Source organism: Homalodisca vitripennis, unplaced genomic scaffold, assembly GCF_021130785.1.
Source record: "Homalodisca vitripennis isolate AUS2020 unplaced genomic scaffold, UT_GWSS_2.1 ScUCBcl_5339;HRSCAF=12020, whole genome shotgun sequence".
Classification (NCBI taxonomy): Eukaryota; Metazoa; Arthropoda; class Insecta; order Hemiptera; family Cicadellidae; genus Homalodisca; species Homalodisca vitripennis.
The window spans coordinates 1820-20331 of record NW_025781465.1 but is presented as its reverse complement, the minus strand read 5'-3'; the positions used below and the strand labels follow the sequence as shown (position 1 = coordinate 20331).

At 34.2% G+C, this 18512-nt stretch overlaps 1 protein-coding gene across 2 annotated transcripts; it reads left to right on the top strand.

Moving 5' to 3' along the window:
- The first annotated feature begins 531 nt into the window (after positions 1 to 531).
- Positions 532 to 18163, top strand: LOC124373337 (chromatin target of PRMT1 protein-like). 2 transcript variants are annotated; one of them, XM_046831718.1, is made up of 4 exons: positions 532 to 660; positions 13434 to 13503; positions 17583 to 17757; positions 17912 to 18163. In XM_046831718.1, exons 2-4 carry the CDS (start codon positions 13448 to 13450, stop codon positions 18146 to 18148), a joined length of 468 nt encoding a protein of 155 aa, XP_046687674.1. In that variant the 5' UTR covers positions 532 to 660; positions 13434 to 13447; the 3' UTR covers positions 18149 to 18163. The 2 variants fall into 2 exon arrangements, with proteins under 2 accessions (XP_046687674.1, XP_046687673.1); XM_046831717.1 differs by lacking the exon at positions 532 to 660 and adding an exon at positions 667 to 833.
- The last annotated feature ends 349 nt before the right edge of the window (positions 18164 to 18512 follow it).

Here is an 18512-nt window from a genome sequence, read left to right as displayed (position 1 = left end):
ATATATATAATTTATATAATTTTTGTAATTTCCTGAAGACGGCTTAAGCCGAAATATAGAAAATGTTTATTACAATAATTGAAGAATTCTTATTGAAGATTAATATATATATATATATATATATATAATTTGATAAACTGTTTTATTTGTGGACTTTGCCCTCCTCAAGTTACAATTGATTGAAATGAGGGGGTGATCAAGGGTCATCACTATATTAAATTCGTTTTCATTATCAATACCCTTTATTGAATAAAGTTTTTATCATGAGAATATTCTCTTGGGTATCCCCATGGCACATTTGGGTTGAGTAATGAACTTCAGTTTTGTACATATATAACAGATAAAACTTTGTGCCAAATTAGGAGAACTTTTAACATAAAATACAACTGATATAGTTTCCGTTCTCTGTTACAACTTTAGAAAGAAATGAAATTCTCTTTGATCGATGGGAGATGTTTAATAGCTTACTTGCTAATACAGTATTTTGTTTTCCATTCTCTATGTCGCATCGTGTTCCCAATCAGCTCTCAATATAATGGCCGTCCTCGCATTCTCCTTAGTCTTTTTCATCATTTTTGCAACATGATATTTTTCTAACTAAACTATTCTTGTTCTTGCGATTTCGCCATTGGCATTGTGTTCGTTGTGTTATTTAGAGAGGCAATTTAGTGAATTTGTGTAGTTTGTACGTCAGAGTTGTGTTAGTATGCAGATTTTTTCGTTTTACATGTTTATAAGTCTTGAAAGTTAATTCAGTTTTCTGTATACACATTATTTAGTTAAGTTGTTTGAACGAACAAGAGAACAAACTTTATCTATCAACTTAATTTTAGGTAAGACTAGATAGGATTAATGATAAATATCTTAAAATTGGATACCTAACTTTTAAGACAGTTTGAAAGCAAGGTTATTTAAACCTACTTATTCTTAATTGTTATGCAAGAATTAGCCATTGAGTCACCTTACATTTTGGGGCTTTCCTCATTCTAAATAGGCTCTAAGCCTATTATTGTCCTGTTCACTTTTAAAACATTTTCGACTTATCTTCTTATAAAAATCTAAAATGCCCTCTTAAAAAAAACATGAGTAGCCTAGCAAAAGTATGAATATATTTACAACAATGAACAGAGAGAAGAATGGTTACTGTGTATTGGCGTCATCACAGATGGCCAAGATGTCCGCTAGCAATGCTTCAAACTTATCGCCTCCGGTCTCTGCTACTGCCGACCGCCACATGTATTCTGCCAAGTAGGTATTCAGATAGTTCCCCTTTGGACTTTATTGCGCCACTTCGCACCACCCTACATTTTTTCTACACGCTGTATGTTGGCCTCAGTTTCAGGATCTACGAAGTTGTAGCTGTGATGGTTGACCAATAAATGTTCAAATCCAGCACTTTCCAGTTCACCGGTTTTGTATCCTTTCCAGCAGTCAGACATAATCGTACTACCTGGTTCAGTATGCTCCTGACTAGCAGCCATAAGTGTGGCTGCACAACGGTTCGGTACCTTAACCAAAAATCTAGCACTAGTTTCCCTGCAAAGTCCGCCAAACACCCATTGTTCAGGCAGAACACGACCAACATTGTTCTTATGTCTTTTAAACAAGCTCTTGTCTATTTCAACTATTTTATTGGTATCACCAATTTTCCCAACATTCTCTTTTTTAACAGATTCAACATATACCTCTCTCATGTAATTGTTCCAGTCCGCTATGAATAGACATTCCCTACTGTCGGCTACACCACTTTACTGAATTTAGTTCCTCGCACCAGCAATACATAAAACGCAATGCTGTTACTAAAGGTAACCTACTGTGTTCAAACCTCGTACCGACACGAAACGCCATTTTCTTTTAGCACGGTCTAACATTGCATTTCCAAAAAGGGTATTGTTCGCCGAATTAATTTTGGTACTAGTTCACAAGATCCACTTCGTATTTTTTGTTGATTCAGAAAAATGGAAAGGTTTTAACATATTAACCCATTGCGGATCACTGACGAGCTCAGATCGCAAAAGCGGTTTGCTTTTAAGTTCCCTCCAAATAGTTCTATTAGTGTCTGATAGATTGGGCGATCGTCTTCACTTGTCAACTAAGAGTGTTTTAACAACAGTCTACGTTCAGAGTTTTCAGAAGTTTTTTAAATATCCTAAAGATTGCAGTTGTATGTCGAAGTTGAAAAATCATTCATATGAGTTTACTCTCTGCTTTTTAGCGCTTCTGATTGGTTGTTTTCCTCAGCTGTTATTATAATAGTAACTAGTATCGCATTTTATGGTACAATTCGCATGTCATAATATGAGCTGATCGAAATGGAAAAACTTAAGATCGTCTGAACGTGATCTATATTTATTACAATAGTTCATAAACAATATATTGTATTTAACCCTGGAACTGGCAAACGCGCGATATCGTTGCATCCTAGATGGCAGCGCCCGATATCGGGCTTTTTAATATGTCTTTTATTTCTCAATGTTACGTACTTAAAACACGATCAAAGAGTATCGGTATTGATACTAATCAAAAGAGGAAGGTTCAATTTATGTAAATAATACACTAATAAATAATTTTATCATTTCGTTACACGACCATACGTTTTATAATCTCGGAACTGTTTGTTTACATTCTCCCGTGTACCGTGCTAGTTGCGCGCGCAGCAATGTCAACTGTTTCATTCGGCTATTGTTATTTCGGTATTTATTTACAATACCGTGACCATGAAAAATGGACTTTTTTTCATGGGTTGGGCATTTATAGCCAAGTATTATTTTCACAGGTGCATATAAACTGGGGGGAAAGTATATTATTGTATTATATTGATGCCTTTCGGGCATTATTGCGTTAAAAATGGAAAATAACCGACAAAATTTTGTCGAACAACACTTGAAGGGTTAAGGATCAGGGGCATCACGTGATCTGGGAATCGACTTTTGCAAGCTCGAGTTAATTTTTTTTTCTAAAAGAGCAAGCAGTGCGCAGCACTGCGCAGCGGGCAGGCATCGTTGACAGAATTAACGTACTTGTCAGCATCATTTCAGTAAAATTGCCAGAGATACTGTCAAAAACAGAGTTTTCAAAAAATTGTAACTCCTTTGATTTTCGTTGCAGACGAATTTTTTCTACACTATTGTTTTCAGGAAAAATTGTAGTTTTCAGGGGAAAAAAATGAACATACCTTTCCATGGTCACGTTATTATAAATTGATACCGTTATTTCTTCAGCTGCATGGTGTTCTATCTGGATTATTGTTTGTTTGAGTTCGTTTTAATGATGGTTGTGTATATGACACAATAATAGTAGGCCTAAGTTTTTTGTGCGTGTTTACGTAATGTATTGTAATTTCCGCGATCGTTCAAGTGACATTCGAGAACTAGTTGTACATGAAATAAGCAACAATGAGGATTCCGATTTAGACATTCAATCAGTACATAATTAAAAAAAATATATAATAAAAAAATAAAAAAATAGAAAACTAATATGAACTAATAGTTACAAGATTGTACAAATCAAAGTGAGCTTTGAAGTTCTTACTTTTGTTGGTAAGTAGCACTTTCGAATGTCAGTGTATGATTTTTGTATCGTTTACCACAAGTAAAAATAAATACCTTACAAACTACGTATTGTTTTATTTTTACTCAGAATTAAATGCTCTTTCTTTTTTATATTTTGGGTTTTGCATATCACTAACAACAACAATTTTACAAATCAAAAACTTTGAACTAACTTTTCTTTTTTCTAAAAAATTTTTTTTCATGAAGACGTAGAGTAAGGGTTTTTTGTTTTAATTATATTATGTGAAAAATGTTTCTTGAACAATGCTGAATAAAAAAATATATAATATGACATAGGTACTTTATAGTAAACATGTAATAGGCCTAATTAAGGAGTAGCTGTTATTATTGAAGGATTTGATATTATATAATAATCGTACCAAAAAATAATTCTTAGACAAGAATAACAAATTACAAAAAATAACAATAACATAACAATTAATGGCAATTATTTACGTAAGTCACTACACTAATTTAGGTAATTAGGTAAAAAATTTTAGGAATTTAGGTGCTAATCGATGATGTTTTTCTTTGTTCACCAGGGGCATTTCTGTTAGTCTTTCTCATGTTATCTGAGCTCGAGTTTAGCTTGATATCCCCCTTTACCCGGAACCCCGATTCTCCTCAGTCCCTTAGATTGTTGGACTATTTGAGATAGAACCCAAAAGGGTGCTTTGGGATTATACTGATCACACCCAGACATGAATCGTTATTTGACATTTTGCTTCTACTGATTACTATATTAGCGTAGAAAAATATTTTGTCAATATAAAACAGAAATTGTCTTATCGCAAACCCCTCCCCATCCTCAGACAGAGGTCAAAGTCGAGCGGTCTAGTAGATAATGTGACTGCAGAGTCTCGCCGCCCGTTCAGCTGGTGCGCCGCATTGTTGTACTTTCGTGTCGCAGTGTCTGTCGACTACGTCTCTTTGTTGTACTTCCTTGTTTTACTGACGACACCATCTTGACTCATACCTTGAATACATGTGGCGGTCGGCAGTTGCGGCTGAAGGCAGAAATCCACTTCACTTCACAATTGGTAATCGTTGTAAGTTTGTAATTTGGTAATTAAAGAGTTGTTTTTTGATTCTATAATGTTTGTTTAGATTAATTTATATTTTTGTGTTCCTCATACTGGTGTGGTCGGTATAATCTCAAAGTACCCCCAAAAGTTCAAAACATTGATGGCCATGGCCGATTCTGTTATAATTTCTGTTATTATTTAGGCTTTCCTATCTTTTATATATATTGTACTATACATTTATTTTCTTATTTAAAGTTGAAATTTTTGTGCTTAAAGTAAATAATTACAGTGGAGTTACCGCTTGTGAAATGGAGGTAAGAAATATCTCCAGACAGACAGGTGCACTTCCCCTCAGATCACAAAGATGGTCTCCTATAGAATCTGTCAGTATTCCACTTTTCAGCTTCTCTGACTGCTTACCTAAAACATTTAATCTCGTATTCATCACCATTTTTATATTCTCCTAAAAAATTTACTTATTGCTGTTTATTGTTTATGTAAAACATTATTATATTTATCCTTTACTTTCACTTTTTTACATATATTGTTCTTTCTTTAGCAAACAGACAATAAACAAATAAAAATACCTGTAAACAAGACTCTTAAGCAAGTTACGTATCATTCTGCTGAGAAATTAAATAAATAATACTAATAGTAATAATTTAAATGTACTAAGTCCGCCTACAGACTTGACCAGAAGTTTTAAACAAACATAAAGATGCAAAGTAAAATAAAATGCAACAAAGGAGGTTTTGATAAATCTTAAAAATTGATATAGAACATTTACTCTTATAAATTTTACAAGTCGCTCAAACAAACATGTAAAATATTTACATTAGCCACAATTAGCTTTAATGATCTAAAACCATTTTTATTATTTTCTTTAAATAGTATGTTTCCATTTCCAGAAAGAATTTTTAGGTGGTCACAATGCATAATTGTACAATAATTGATAATATTTTTGAAATTTTAAGTTATATCCGAAATTGTCCCATCATTCTAGGGACCGAGGGGAGTCAGGGTTTCTGGGTGGGAGGTGATAAGCTAGGATAGATAGCCATTGGTGGAAGGGTTAATCGGGATACCAATATTCACACAGGAAAAGTACAAACATTTTAAAGGTCAGTAGGTACCACTGCATATGAAGATAATGCAAAACCTTTTTTCATTTTTGCAATAGTCTCTACCTATATGGTGAAGTGTGATCATAATTTTTTTTCCTCTGTGCGCTCCGCCTTGTTTGCCAATATGCATTATATTCGCACATCTGGTTATTCAATTATTTTTTCTTGTTTTGTAACTGATCAAATTTTACTGCTTTGTTCATTTTAAATAAAGATGTTCTTTGTGTTTTAACGTCACCATCAGCCATTTGGAATTCGAGTTTTGCTGTGTTTGTGTGATAGTAAGCTTTTAGAACTTCTTGTTGTATATCTTCCGACAGTGTAGTAGTTCCTCTATCAATTTTTTTTTATTTTGTTAGAATGACGTTCTTATATTGTGTAGTTTTGAGCTTGACACCATGGAATTTTACATTTCTTTCTTTGTGTCAACATATGTGGTGGCCAATATCATCTAACTTGGGATACATTGTTGTTTCGTTATTTTAGATGGGTTTAATATAGGTGAGTTTATAATATTTAGTGAATATTAGTGAACAGCCTTTTATAAATTTATACTTTTCTGATCTGTACTACTTTGAAGCATTGTTTTTGTTAATCAGCATATGGCAGCACTACGCTGATAGCTGGATGTTTTAATGTAAACCCCTTCAATTACTAGTGCATTTCACGAAATCAATATCTTTCTGAAATTTAATTGTTATCTGTCGTTTTTTAATTTAATCTAAAATCATTTTACTTTTGAAAAAACAACAAATATTAGGGATTGGCTAAAGAAAACAGTTACCTATCAATGATTTAGGTCACTGTTAACTATAGCTACTTTGCACTGTATGTCAAAACTTTAACTTAAAATAAAAAATAAAGGTAAAGAAGAGTAGTACAATTTATATTAAAGGGAGGAAAGCCTAAATAATAACTAAAATTACGTTGGGATAGCACCAATCTGAAATGCCTCTGGCCATCAGTGGGGGGTTTAAGTGGTTGGTGCCACCCCACACTTCTGGCAAAAAAGAAAAACATTCTTGAGATAGTACCTAAATTCAGCTTAGATTACATGAGTGCTCAGTTAATCCAATGTGATATGTAGAAAAAGTGAAAAATCAAGGAAACTTGAATATAAAATGGTTGATGATGACGACAGAACACAAAGAACGTCTTTATTTTAAAATCTACTATGCAGTAAAATCTGATCCATCACGAAAGATGAAAAAATATGTAAATAACCAGATGTGCAAATACGACGCCTATTGGCAAAGAAGACTGTGAGCACAGAGGAAAAACCAAATAACTAAAATTATCCTTATATGCTGTTGGTAGCCCTACTCTTACCTCTAAAATTCCTTTTACTTTTTCACCTGAATATTATTATTATATATTATATATTATTATATATTATTATTAATAATATTATTCACCTAAGTATTATTTACTTGTGCACAATACTTACCTTGGATCACATGTAAGTTAATAAGCTAACATTCCTTCATGAAGGCTTTAAAACACTATCAAGAAACTAAAGTTTAATATTGAACTCTAACAAAGCAAGTAAATGATTAAGATCAAGTCTTTAAAAATTCAATAACTTTACTCCACACAACTATATTAATCACTCTAATACTATTTATATAAAAAAATCCTCTCTGCAAAAAAATATAAGTATGTTAAAAAGTATTTAATTGAAACAATTGTAGTGAAGAACAGCTCTATCATTGAGCGACCTACTTAGCAAGACAAACATCAATCACCCAACTCAGCAATAACTGGCACTTCTGCAATGTCAACAACACTGACCTCAGGTAATGCTGACAGAAACACTCATGTAAACACTCTCAGTAAGGCACTGATCTAGCATCTGACAGACTACTGAAAACTCAGAATTTTTTTAAATACATCTGACATTGTTGTATATCATCATTAATATACAGCCAACCCACAAACACTCATTGAAATTTAACAAGAGGAGACTGACAAACCTCTATATAAAAAACAGTTCCCATTGCAATTTATGACTTAAAAAAATAACAAATTTTAACACAGAGGAGCCTGCCAAACCTCGTAATAAAAAAACAGTAAATTTCAAACCTCTGACACTAAAATACCATAACACAGAGGAGCCTGCCAAACCTCGTAATAAAAAACAGTCCATAACAACACAGAGAAGTCTGCTAAATTTCGCTATAAAAAAAGTGTTTCTTTACCCTGGGCATACATACATTTTAAAAACAAAAAAATCCTCAGATTTACTACACAGAAACCGGAACAAACTCAACAAAATGTCAAAATATCCTTGCGGAATCTGTGATATTGGTGTTAAATACCAAGGCATTCAATGCACCAGAACCTGTGAAAGGTGGTTTCATGCAAAGTGTCTTGCATGGAGTTCTAAAAAGTTCAAAAACCTCACAGACAATGACATAAACACCTGGTCTTGTGACAGCTGCAAACCAAATGACAATGCTGTAAATATTGAAAAACCTAAAATCAAAGATCCAAGATTTGTCATCAAGGGAGAATTTCGACCCAGATGAATCTCTGACTCTAGCTGCGGAATTAGGTAATGCGTTATTATCAGAAAATAATAACCTTAAACAACAAATTCATGAAATTAAACTTGAAAAATCCCAACACGAACTTGCATTAGAAGACAAACTTAACCTGGCAGAAGAGATTATAAATGACCTCAGAGGTAAAAACCAAAATCTACACCATGAAATAAAATCTCTGCAGAACAAACTTGAAATTGAACGAGTACTGAGGGAAGAATTCATTAAACAAGTAGAGACCGAAAGTAACAGCCAAACGAGACGGATAAAAGATATGTCATCCCTGAACACTGCCTTAAAAAACAAAATAAAAAATATAGAGGCAGTAAAAACTGCAATAAACACTGAATTAGACGACCTCAAGCTAAAAAACACAGCCCAAAAAGAAAAAATTGATCTCTTAAGCCACACCCTTGAAAGGGCAAAACAAGAAACCAATAACCTCAAGCATAAGCTGTTGGAATATGATGACACAATTAAACTGTACATAAAAAAAGTTCTAGAGAACCTCGAACCTCATCCAGCTCCTGACTACCTACCATCGCCTAAACCGCAATTGCCTGGACCAACACCAACATCATGCACCTCAGAGAACCTGACAGAAACAACTAAGCAACACCATACACAGGAGAGCAAAATCAACCAGCCACTTAACAATCCCCAAGTTCACAAAACACCCGCAACTTATTTCACAGGAAATTCCACAGACCTCAAAACTTCAAAAAACCTCTTGTCCAGAGGGAGGAAACCTCCAGTTAGATGGCGAAAAAACATCTTTAGTATCTCTCTCCAAGTTGCAAAGAACCAGAAGAACAAGGTTGCACATGCAGTAGGCAATGAACCACAGTCTGCCCCAGCAAAACCACACCATGAAAAAAACATAAATCTTGATAAAAAAGAGCTCAACGGAATATTCAAGGTTGCGAAAACCCCCCCGCACACTGCCACAAAACTCGGACCATCCGAAACAATTCAAGAATTCTTTGATAAAAATGCTAGGCGCATAAACTCTACAACTTTAGAGGAAACCAAACTCATAAAAACTGCAGAACACCAAACACAAGACATTTTTTTAGAAATGAACTCAAAGGGAAGGGCCAAAGAAAAACAAATAAACTCAAGCACAGATTAACAATACTTCACCAAAACGTCCAAGAAGTCTCTAATAAAATTAACAGATTAATTCATTTTATAGAGTCTACAAACCCAAAACCAAATGTCGTAATCCTCAGTGAACATGGACTTAAACCACATCAAATTGAAAATGTTGAATTAATACCGGGATACTGCCTCAAAGCACATTATAGCAGGGAACATCACAGAAAGGGAGGCGTGGCAATATTGGTGGAAGAACACCTAGTAAAGGATACAGAAAAGATAGAAACAACGTTGTATTGTCAAGAACTGCTCTGTGAAATGGCTATGATACAAATAACCCTAAAAAAAACATGCCTTAACATCATGGGCATATACAGGCCACCTGATGCAGACGTTGCCGAGGCACTAAACAAACTCTCAATTGCCATTGAAGAAACCAAAATAGAGAACTCTCCCTTAATCATTATGGGAGACATAAACATAGATATCCTCAACCCAGACAGGAAAACCATTAAACTAAATGAAACACTTGCTTTGCACAACATCCGCAGATTAAATCTACCAGCTACAAGGATAACTCAACATTCAAGAACATCAATCGATTGTATTTGCACCAATATCCCTGATGATGAAACTACAAAAAGCATAGTAATAGAGGGAAGAATCTCTGATCACACCGCACAACTCCACACACTCTACACAGAAACACCAGCTCAAAAACCAACCATGGTGTGTAGAGCCCTCAGAGAAGAAAATTTAAACCAACTGAAACTCCTTCTTTCAAATGAATCATGGGAGAACCTGACTGAAGCCTCAACGGTCGAAGAGGCATACAACATTTTCAATAAAACCTTAACACAGGCTCTAAACACTGCATGTCCTAAAAAGAAAATTAGACCTAAAAAAAAGTACAAGCCAAAGCACTTTATTGATGAAGAAGCAATCAGGCTCAAAAGAGACTATTTAACATCTCAAAGTCGATTTGAAGTGACAGGAAATCAAAATGATAAAGCAGAGGCAAACTTAAAGAAAAAGAGCTACGATCAAAGATTGAAATTCTTGAGACAGCAAGCAACCACCAACTATATAACCAGAGCTGAAAACAAGTCAAAGGCTGTATGGGAGGTGATAAACAATGCTCGAAACAAAAAGAAAAGCCCATCAGAGCTCAAACTCCACATAAATGGTGAAGTAATAACAAGTCCAAAAATAATAGCAAACCAATTTAACACATATTTTGTAAATGTAGCAGAGGAGACTCTGGAAAAAATCCCAGCTTCCGAGAGGAAACCAATACATCCCGCAACCCATGAACCGACTGAAAATCTCAATATCATTACAGACACAAGCACTAAAGAGGTCAGGGCCACTATCACTGAAATGAAAACTAAGAATTCAGCCGGCATTGATGAGATATCCACAAAAATACTGAAGCACTGTGCAGATGAACTCACATCTCCCCTTACCGTTATTTTCAACAGATCATTCCGAGAAGGGAGGTTTCCCTCAGAACTAAAGGTCTCAAAAATCTACCCTAAATTCAAAAATGGTGAAAAAACACAAATTAGCAATTACAGGCCCATTTCCCTTATCTCAACATTTTCAAAAGTGTGTGAAAAAATTGTCCTAAAGAGACTTCTAGACCACTGTGCTAGAAACAACTTGCTTACCGACAACCAGCATGGCTTCTCTACAGGAAAATCAACCACCACAGCAATAATAAAGCTAATTGAAACCGTAGTAGACAACTTAGAAGCAGGAAAACTAACAACCGCTATACTACTTGACTTGAGTAAGGCCTTCGACTGCCTCAGTCACAGTCTTATCATGAATAAATTAGGACACCTGGGAGTGAGTGACACTGCAAAAAAAATGGTTTAAAAGCTACTTAGAGGGACGACAACAACTCGTTGAACTGAAACATACACACAGAGGAATCACAGAAGAAATAAGATCAACGCCTCTTCCAGTTCAAAGAGGCGTGCCTCAAGGATCGGTTCTAGGACCAGCACTCTTCATCTTGTTTGTAAATGACTTGCCTCACTATGTGGGAGAATTTTGCCTACCTCTCATGTACGCGGATGATACAACCCTGCTACTTAAAGGACAAACCGCAGACGACCTGGCAGTATCATCCTACGTTGCCCTCAACATGGCATACCAATATTGCAATGGGAATGATCTGGTAGCAAACCCGACTAAAACCAGCCAGATAGCATTTGGAAGAAGAGCGACCGAAGTTCAAATCATCCCAGATGTACGCTTGGAGACACATGTTAAGTTCTTAGGCTTGACTATAGATGAAAACATCTCTTGGACCCCACACATAGACAATCTGAGTAAAAGACTAAATACTAGCCTATACATGATAAAACAAATAATATCTCTGAGCAACTTAGAAACAGCTAAAACAGCTTATTTTTCTCTATTTGAATCACACGTAAGATATGGTCTTTCTGTATGGGGTGGTACATCAAAACTCAACCTAAAAAGAATCCTGACACTCCAAAAGAAATGTATTAGGGCCCTTGCCGGCCTACACCACCTGGATAGCTGCAGAGATGCATTCAGAGCACAGAAAATCATGACTGTTGTCTCACTCTACATCCAAGAGGTAGTGATGTATGTAGATGGAAAAGATCTGCCGAGGAACAAGGACACTCACCATCACAACACCAGAAACGGTGAGCTTTACATCCTGCCAGCACACCACCTAAAGCTATTTGAAACTAAACCATCCTACATCGGCAGAAAACTTCACAATTCACTGCCTCAAGAAATGCACACCAAGAGAGGGAACTCGCTGAGGTCGGCACTAAAAGCATGGCTCTTGGACCGACCATTTTACAAACTCGAAGAATTCTACAGTGAAACTCATATCTAAAACTGCTTGAAGACTCAAAACTCACATTATTGTAAAAGACACTATTTGTAATCTCAATGATTGTAAATAAAGATGATTCTGATTCTGATTCTGATTCTGAATATTGACATTCCAATTATACCCTCCAACAATGGCTACAAATTGCAATATTAGCACTGTGCTACTTGGTCGGCTTCATTTAACATATGTCATTCAGTAAATAAATATCGTAGCAATATATTTGTTAACCTCTTTGCTGCAGCTCTATACTAAGTGGTTCTGAATCCACATAACAGTGTATGGCACACTAGGTTGTCTGCTACATTACACGTAGTTAACACCTAGTGTGCCTGCCGCAAAGTGCAAGGAAAAGTAACTGAGTGTTAGTGCAGCTGGTGGTATTCTAGTGATAATTAGACACTTTAGACAATTACAAAAATCAGCACACAAAATAATCATTAGACCTCAAATAGGATTTGAGTACTTCAATAACTATTTCTTAAATCACGTGATTCAAACATTTCTCAATTCAATGACTGTAGAATTAATACTATTTCAGTAACATTTGTAGTGTATAATAATAATAAAAACTATGTTAAACATTTCAATAAGCTAGTAGGAAAGAAGTTCTGTAGTATTAAATTAGTATAAACTATCAGTAGTAAAAAAAGGATAAAAAATAAGTTAAATCAAGAACTTTGATAAAGTTAAAATAATGACCAAATAAAAGTTCTACTTGTGTCACAGTAGACTCTTAACATAGTAAACACTATTTTTACTTCCGTGATGACTATTTTGTTATTATCCAGTACACAATCTACCAGGAAACAGCAAAGATAATATGAGTTATTACTTAACATCTCAACAATATAATGAATTCACATGACTGACACAATTCTACTGTTCGGTGTAATCATTTATCAATAGATATGCCAAATTACATGGCCATAGTTCATAGCTAAGGATCTGAATATGCTTTCCCATATCACTTAAATTGATAAAGACATTCTAATGGTTATTAGTTCTAAGATGGCACATATTATTAAAGACGTCACTTAGTCAGTATGGCAAAATGAGCATGCAGTTGCACACTTTCACATTCTACCACCACCGTTTTTAATTTGTTACTAGAACAGATTCAAAGCTCTTTTTTAGAATTAGATGCACAGAGAATTCTTACTTTCTTATTTTTGAAAAAACTAATGGCCTTGTTTTGTTTGTAATTTTAGGAAGAACGAAGACCATGTCGCTGAAGAAGATTTTGTTGAAAGGGACAACACGGATGTCACTTCATGAACGGTGAGGAAACCCCCCTCTCCCTCCCCATTCTATATGAGTCCAATAATAACATACCAGTTTTTAAATCTTGGATTTACAAATGGTGGGCTGTTGTGAACACTACACATGGTGCGGACAAAGCACTGCTGTCAGTGTGGCCAACTCAATTCAAAAACTGATCGTGATGTAGATATTCTCTTTTGGTGCCATGGGTTCCCACTTCCGGCACACATGCACGCTCTGACACAGATGAGATGTAGGGAGTCGAACAACCACAATCAAATTAAAATGAAAATGATCTCGTGTCCAGCACTCGTCCATTCACTGGCAGAATGAGACATTGGGAGTTGAGAGACTATAATCATGTTCAACTTTAGTTAGCTTGAATAAAAGCTACATTCTCACCAGAAGGATGTGAATAACGTCCTTGTTTGTTGCTTCAAAATGATCTCACGTACAGCACAAAAGCATTATTATCAAAGATGAGAAATGGAGAATTAAGCAACAATTCTTGTTGATTAGCACAGAAATAAAAGTGCACAAACCAACAACAGGTGACTTTTCATAAACCACTTAAAGTAAATAACCATTCATAACGAGAATATAATAAAAGAGAGGTTTTTACTTGCATGCTAACCAAGATATTAAATAATGTTCTTGTTTGGTGTAACAAGCAATGGAAAATATCACGTTCAGCACATGTCCATTATTATTAAAAGTAGAATTTAGGACTTCAGCAATTATATTTGTGTTGAACTGACAGAGCTATATATTCACATGCTAACCAAGATATAAAATAATGTTCAACTCTTGTTTAGAGCTCCAAGCTATGAAAGCTGATCTCACGTTCAGCACATAAGTATTATTACCAGAGATGAGAATTCGGAAGTTAAGCAACTAATAGGTTTGAAGTGACAGAGTTCTTACACATGCTATAAGATAGATATAATGTTTAGAGCTACAAGCTATGAAATAAATATACTATCACATAGCCATTCTTTGACAGCATAACTATGGAGAGTCGAGCTCCTAACTGAGGAATGGAGCTAAATACGTAGAACTAAATAAAAAGACCTCATATTGGCAAGTGTCTCCATTTATAAAATAGTCTACTAAAAGTAAGCTGTAAAGATGACAAGTGTTAAAATGTAAGCTCAGGCAATTATTAACCATTGATCTGAAAAAGAGATTAGTTTTAAGACAGTAATAAGCAACAGCAGATGCAATTTTGATCAGAAAGCTAAATTTAATTCATTGCTTGAAACGGACATGCCTGCAACTTCATAATCTCAAAATGTTCATGCACTAATGACATGATGAAAAGGATGTAATATATGCCTACTATAATTGTCTTTGGCCTTAGTTGTTGTCATCATAAGGTTTAATAAGCAGCTATGTTTTTTATGGTCAGTTTTCCTCTTTTTAGAGTGAATTTTAAATGGATTAATACACATATGATAGTACAGTATACTACACAATATTAATAATAAATATATTTTAAATTGATCATAATGGTTTTAAACAAATGATTCCATTTGAGTTGACTAAAGGAGATAATAAAAAAAGTGCTGAATGTTAAAATGAAGATTATGACTGATTTTGGAAAGACGTTTTTATACAAAAAATTAGAAGAATCAGTAAATTAAATCATTGTTGTGTTTTTTAAAATGAATTGGCTAATTTTTATACTTTGACAGTTAAAAATCTTGTTTGTATTTTAGAAATCGTGTTTGTCCTATTTATTAATCTATGATCAATTTAATAAAAGCGTAGTAAGAATTCTGGGTTGGAGAACTATAGTTACACATTGCATTTTCTTTTCAGAATAAACACCACTTGTTGCTTTCTCTCTTCTTTCTTAGGTGACTTTAATCACTTTTTTCACCAAAAGTAAATCTTTTATTCTCTACTACTAAATTTTCTTTCTCCCAGGATTTTCTTTCTCAGTTTTCTAAAGATATCTTATCAAACCTGTAAAAATTTGAGCACTTGTGTTATTGTTCTAAAAATGTAACCTTAACCATTGTAGGATTGCTCAATTTTATGTCTCTTTTAGGTTTATTTAAATTTCCACAATCTTTTAGTTTTTTGTTGTCTGTTTCTTTTGTACTTGTAGTTTTAGACAATAGATTGGTGGCATTTTTCAATAACCAAATTTGTCCAAATGACTTCTAGTTTCGTAATATTATTAATTTTGTTTATATAAACTCGTTCATTGTTTTATAAGTCACATGAATGCAATTTTTCAATCCCTGTTTCTTATCTATATAGTGCAAGTAATTCTACTGCTGTAAAGGCTAGAAAAAAAATGACCACAAAGTTCGAAAGTGATGTACAAGTTGTCAATTGATAGATCCTACTATGAAGCTTCATAAACTGGTTTTCTGGTAGTTAATTCTAAAAGAAATTAAATAATAAGAAAATAAGGCAACCAGTTTAAGTATTTTCTGACTCACAATGTAAAGCATAATGCAAAGCATAATTTAATTCAAAGCAATCATAAAAGTTGAAATACTAGAATTTAGTACTCATGATTATACAATGTCAAACATGTTTATTTTGAAACGAGGTGATATAATCACAACTAGTTTATTTTGGAATGAGGTGATATAATTACATATAGTGGTTACTTTGGAATGAGGTGATATAATCATGGCTATTTTAATTTGAACGTATACAATTAGAAAACTTAAAGAATCATATGCTGTGAAAAGAAATATATGCTAATGAATTTGTTTGTTTGAATAAGTAATGTTATTAGCAAGCTTCCAAAACCCAGTACAAAACTTATATGTGCTTTGTAATAGCAAGTCTGGTTATATACAGCATATTTTCTGATTGACATCTCATTCATGATTAATATTAACACAAATAAAAGACATCTTACAAATTAATGCCAAAATATTGGTTACTGGTTTAACACGAGATCAGAGATAAACATAATGGTTTAATCTCAAAATAAACATTTCATATTTATGGCACAAGTTTAATGTACACTAAGTGTGTCAGAATTGTTCATTATGATCCCATAACACCAAGCTTGTCCAGCAATGCAGACCACGAAGTTGGACTATAACCTGCACTGACAGTCAGAAGGCTGAATATGAAATGCATTAATCATGTTTTATCAAGGAATTTTATCATCTGTAGATGATTAGTATCTGCAATACTTTGTATTCACTACTATATCAACCAGATGCTCACAAATGCATTTCTATTTATACAGTGAATATGGTTTTCTATTAAAAATGGCTCATATTGTCGTATTTGGGGTGCAAAAAATAGACACATTAAGGTATGAAAGATAATGGAGTAACAAAATATGATGCTAAGAAAAGGGCACTAAGAAGTTTCAATATTGTCAAATCCACTTCAGAGTGAAGGTTGGAAAAATACAGAATTAAAAAGTTACAAGACTTATTTATAATAAATATATTGTTTTGTTAAAACATACTGTAAGGAATGTATGTTTTATAAATGATTTTTTACTGAATGTGTATGAAGAACAATTGCCACAAGACATCAAAAAGTATGAAGCAAGTTCATTACTTATATGTGAAAAGTTTATTTAAAGGAATTATTTTTAAAACTCCATACTTCAATGCTCTAATCTATCTTATCTTGCGTATTTCCGTTTTACACTGCTTGTAGTCCTTCATATATATTTATACAATGTTATAATTATATATTGCTGGCAGAAATCATTTCACGATAAAATACCAAAGGATGCACTGTGACAGACTATGTGTTGGTTAGCCATAATAATTTATTCATGCCTTATTATAAAATGTCTGAAGGAAATCTGACAAAATAGAACCAAATTTATTTTGAAGATCAGATTTATAAAAATCTATGAATTACTCCATGCTATAAACACATACTGCATTTTGAGTCTATTATTGTATTTACAGTGAAAATGAGATGCCTTGAATGTTGACAAATGCAGCCAAAATAAGTAATTTTCAGTCATTGTTGTCTTTGAATGCTAAAAATTGCTGAATGCAAAGTGGTCTGCTTAAATCTTGGTATTTTTCACAAATGGGGTCTTAACAATAACTGGACTCATGGGGATGTAATTTAACGATGTGACCACCCACCAGCTTCACCTGCCTGCGTAACCAAAGTGGAGGCGAGTCATCTGGGTCACAGGTCACCGTGCAGTCAGTACGCCAGGGATTATTCAGTGCCAGCCAAGCAGCATCAGCGAAGAACCGACGTCTAGCACAGATGATGGACCGTCGACCCTCAGTTATTGCGGCTCTCAAAGTTAGAAAGGTATTGAATATTATTTTGGTTTTAAAAGTTTGTGATATTGTTTGCATTACACTTCTTAATTATCACACCAAACAACTTAAAATTTTTTAGAAATAAAAGATTTCAATAGTTTAACATTTTAAAGTGTTATACAAAGGTTTTCTGTCTCTTCTAGCGGCTCATGAAGCAGCGGTTGGGCCAAGGGCAGCAGAGGCTGTCCATTAAGGATCGTCTAAGTCTACGAGGACGAGGAGGATTGCGTGGTCGTGTGGGACAGCGCGGACTGACACTAGGCCGATCTCCACTCACTAGACTGCGTGGTGGCCGTGGCAACAGGCGGCCTGGCAGAGGGAATCTTAGTAAGTACTTACAGTACCTAGATACGTTAGCTTGTATTGAGTATTTCAAGTAGAAATAATTTAGGAGATTTGGGACTGAAACAAAATCTATTTAAAATTCTGCCAGTATTTTCTGAGTTGTTATAGTCCATAAGTCTATCAATTTCACTGTCTCTAAAATTAATTACTGTAGCCTGTAGAATAAGCGAAATAGTTACGTTTAGGCTAATCGTAATAAACAAAAAGAAAACATGAATACTTATGTGGACTGAACACTGACTAGACATAGTTCACTATACATACTTGGGAACTCAGCATTATACAGCAAAAATATATGAATTATTACAATAAATTTGAATATGTTGATAGATGTTCAAAATATATTGAAATACACTATGAAACCAACGCAGAGATGATTGAAACACAACATGTGATAAA

Coding starts and splice junctions, on each gene's coding strand:
- LOC124373337 (XM_046831718.1), top strand. CDS start 13,448: ATGTCGCTGAAGAAGATTTTGTTGAAAGGGACAACACGGATGTCACTT. Junction 13,504..17,582: donor CGGATGTCACTTCATGAACG/GTGAGGAAACCC, acceptor ACCACCCACCAG/CTTCACCTGCCTGCGTAACC. Junction 17,758..17,911: donor CGGCTCTCAAAGTTAGAAAG/GTATTGAATATT, acceptor TGTCTCTTCTAG/CGGCTCATGAAGCAGCGGTT.